This window comes from Trichinella spiralis (assembly GCF_000181795.1).
Source record: "Trichinella spiralis strain ISS 195 chromosome Unknown Scfld1, whole genome shotgun sequence".
Classification (NCBI taxonomy): Eukaryota; Metazoa; Nematoda; class Enoplea; order Trichinellida; family Trichinellidae; genus Trichinella; species Trichinella spiralis.
The window spans coordinates 2,586,528-2,588,376 of NW_003526940.1; the positions used below are offsets into that span (position 1 = coordinate 2,586,528).

Here is a 1,849-nt window from a genome sequence, read left to right on the forward strand (position 1 = left end):
TTGATTCCCATACCAAGAAAAGGTGTCCAGGGGTCCTTGCTTTATTGGAACTCCTTTTTCATCACTGCAAGGAATTGTCCATCTCGTCGGTGTCAGACCAGCCACTATTCCATCATCAACATAAATCGCCACAAGCAGTTTTGATCTTTCTTTCATGCGAGCAAACAGACAGGGGTCTGCTGTGCTCTGTTTCAGACCTTGTTTTCTCAGGAACTCCACCAATCTCAGGTTCCAACAGCGAGGAGCTTGCTTTAAGCCATACAAACTACGGTTCAGTTTGTAAACTTGATTCGTACCATTTTCGAATCCTTCCGGTTGCTTCACGTACACTTCTTCCTTCAGCGCACCATACAGAAATGCAGTCTTTACATCAAACTGTTGAAGCTTCAACCTTTCCACTGCGGCGATGCTTAGGAGTGCACGTACAGTATCAAAACGAGCCACCGGGCTGAAGGTCTCATCATAGTCAATGCCGGGTCTTTGCATGTAACCTTTAGCAACCAGACGTGCTTTATATCTGGCTACACTTCTATCAGCTTTTGTTTTGATGCGCAAAACCCATCGACTGTCCAAGACTTTCTTTCCAGACGGGGGATCTACTAATGTCCACACTGAGTTCTCCTCGAGGGAATGCAGTTCTTCTTCCATGGCCTTTCGCCAATCTGCAGCATCAACAGATTGCATTGCCTCATGAAATGATGATGGAGGTGGTGTCTGAACTGTTAGCACGTAGTCAGAAAGATAATTCGGCATCTTTCTGACCCGTTTGCTGCTAAGTGCGTCTTCCTCTTGCTCCATTTTCGTCTCGACTTCACATTCCGCTTCTTTTGATGTCCACTGAGAATTCAATTCCAGTCTCAGTTCTTCTGCATCAGGATCATCTTCCTCTTCATTCTTCTCAGACGAATCTGCTTTAACGGACATCTTTGATGACAAACGGATCTCTTCTGGCTTAAACAAGATATCCCGACTGGTAACAATCTGATTGATGTCTGGCAGCCAGATTCTATAACCATCCTTCTCATCACAGTATCCCATAAACCGTCCAGCAACTGATTTCTTTTCCCATTTCCGCCGACGTTGCTTGGGAACGTGTACAAAACATTCAGTTCCAAAAACGTGGAAATGATCAATGGACACGGGATCTCGTTTGAACCACAGTTCTATTGGAGATTTCCCTTTCACGGTCGTGGGACCAGTTCGGTTCAGTACATAACAAGCTGTGTTCACTGCTTCAGCCCACAGATAAAGTGGAAGATCTTTTGAATGGAGCATGGATCTACCGGTCTCAACCAGTATCCTGTTCTCACGCTCTGCCACTCCATTCTGTTCCGGCGTATAAGGCATAGCGGTACGCATAGCAACCCCTCGACGCTGCAGAATATCCTTTACATGAGCGTTGTTAAACTCAAGTCCGCCATCGCTCAAAATGCACTCCACTGTGTTTCCAGCTGTGCGTGACTCATTAAGGAAGGTTTCAAGGCACTGAGCCACATCATCTTTTCTCTTCAAAAAGAAAACTCGACGGTAACGTGAGAAATCATCTTTGAAAACGAGGAAGTACTTTGACCCACCCAAAGAAGTCACATGCATGGGTCCGCACAGGTCAACGTGTATCAATTTGCCTGGAGCCCTTGGCCTGTACTTCCGTGACTGAAAGCTTTCACGATGATGCTTCCCCAAAACACAACCAGTGCAGAACTGCTCTTGGGCATGCACTTTGATGCCATGGTTGTTCAGCACTTGCTGCACGTGTCGTTTATTTTGATGGCATAGCCTCTCATGCCACTATTGCAGCGAAGCATTCATGTACTCATATGTTATATGCAGCTTCTCTGAATGCTGACTC

At 46.0% G+C, this 1,849-nt stretch overlaps 1 protein-coding gene across 1 annotated transcript; it reads right to left on the reverse strand.

Moving 5' to 3' along the window:
* Positions 1–13: 13 nt before the first annotated feature.
* On the reverse strand, positions 14–1,730 carry Tsp_08962 (retrovirus-related Pol polyprotein from transposon TNT 1-94; the record flags this gene model as incomplete). Its single annotated transcript, XM_003382059.1, is given in 2 exon segments — positions 14–1,653; positions 1,668–1,730. Coding segments are annotated over 2 exon segments (1,703 nt in total), but the record flags the coding sequence as incomplete, so codon positions are not given.
* Positions 1,731–1,849: the final 119 nt, after the last annotated feature.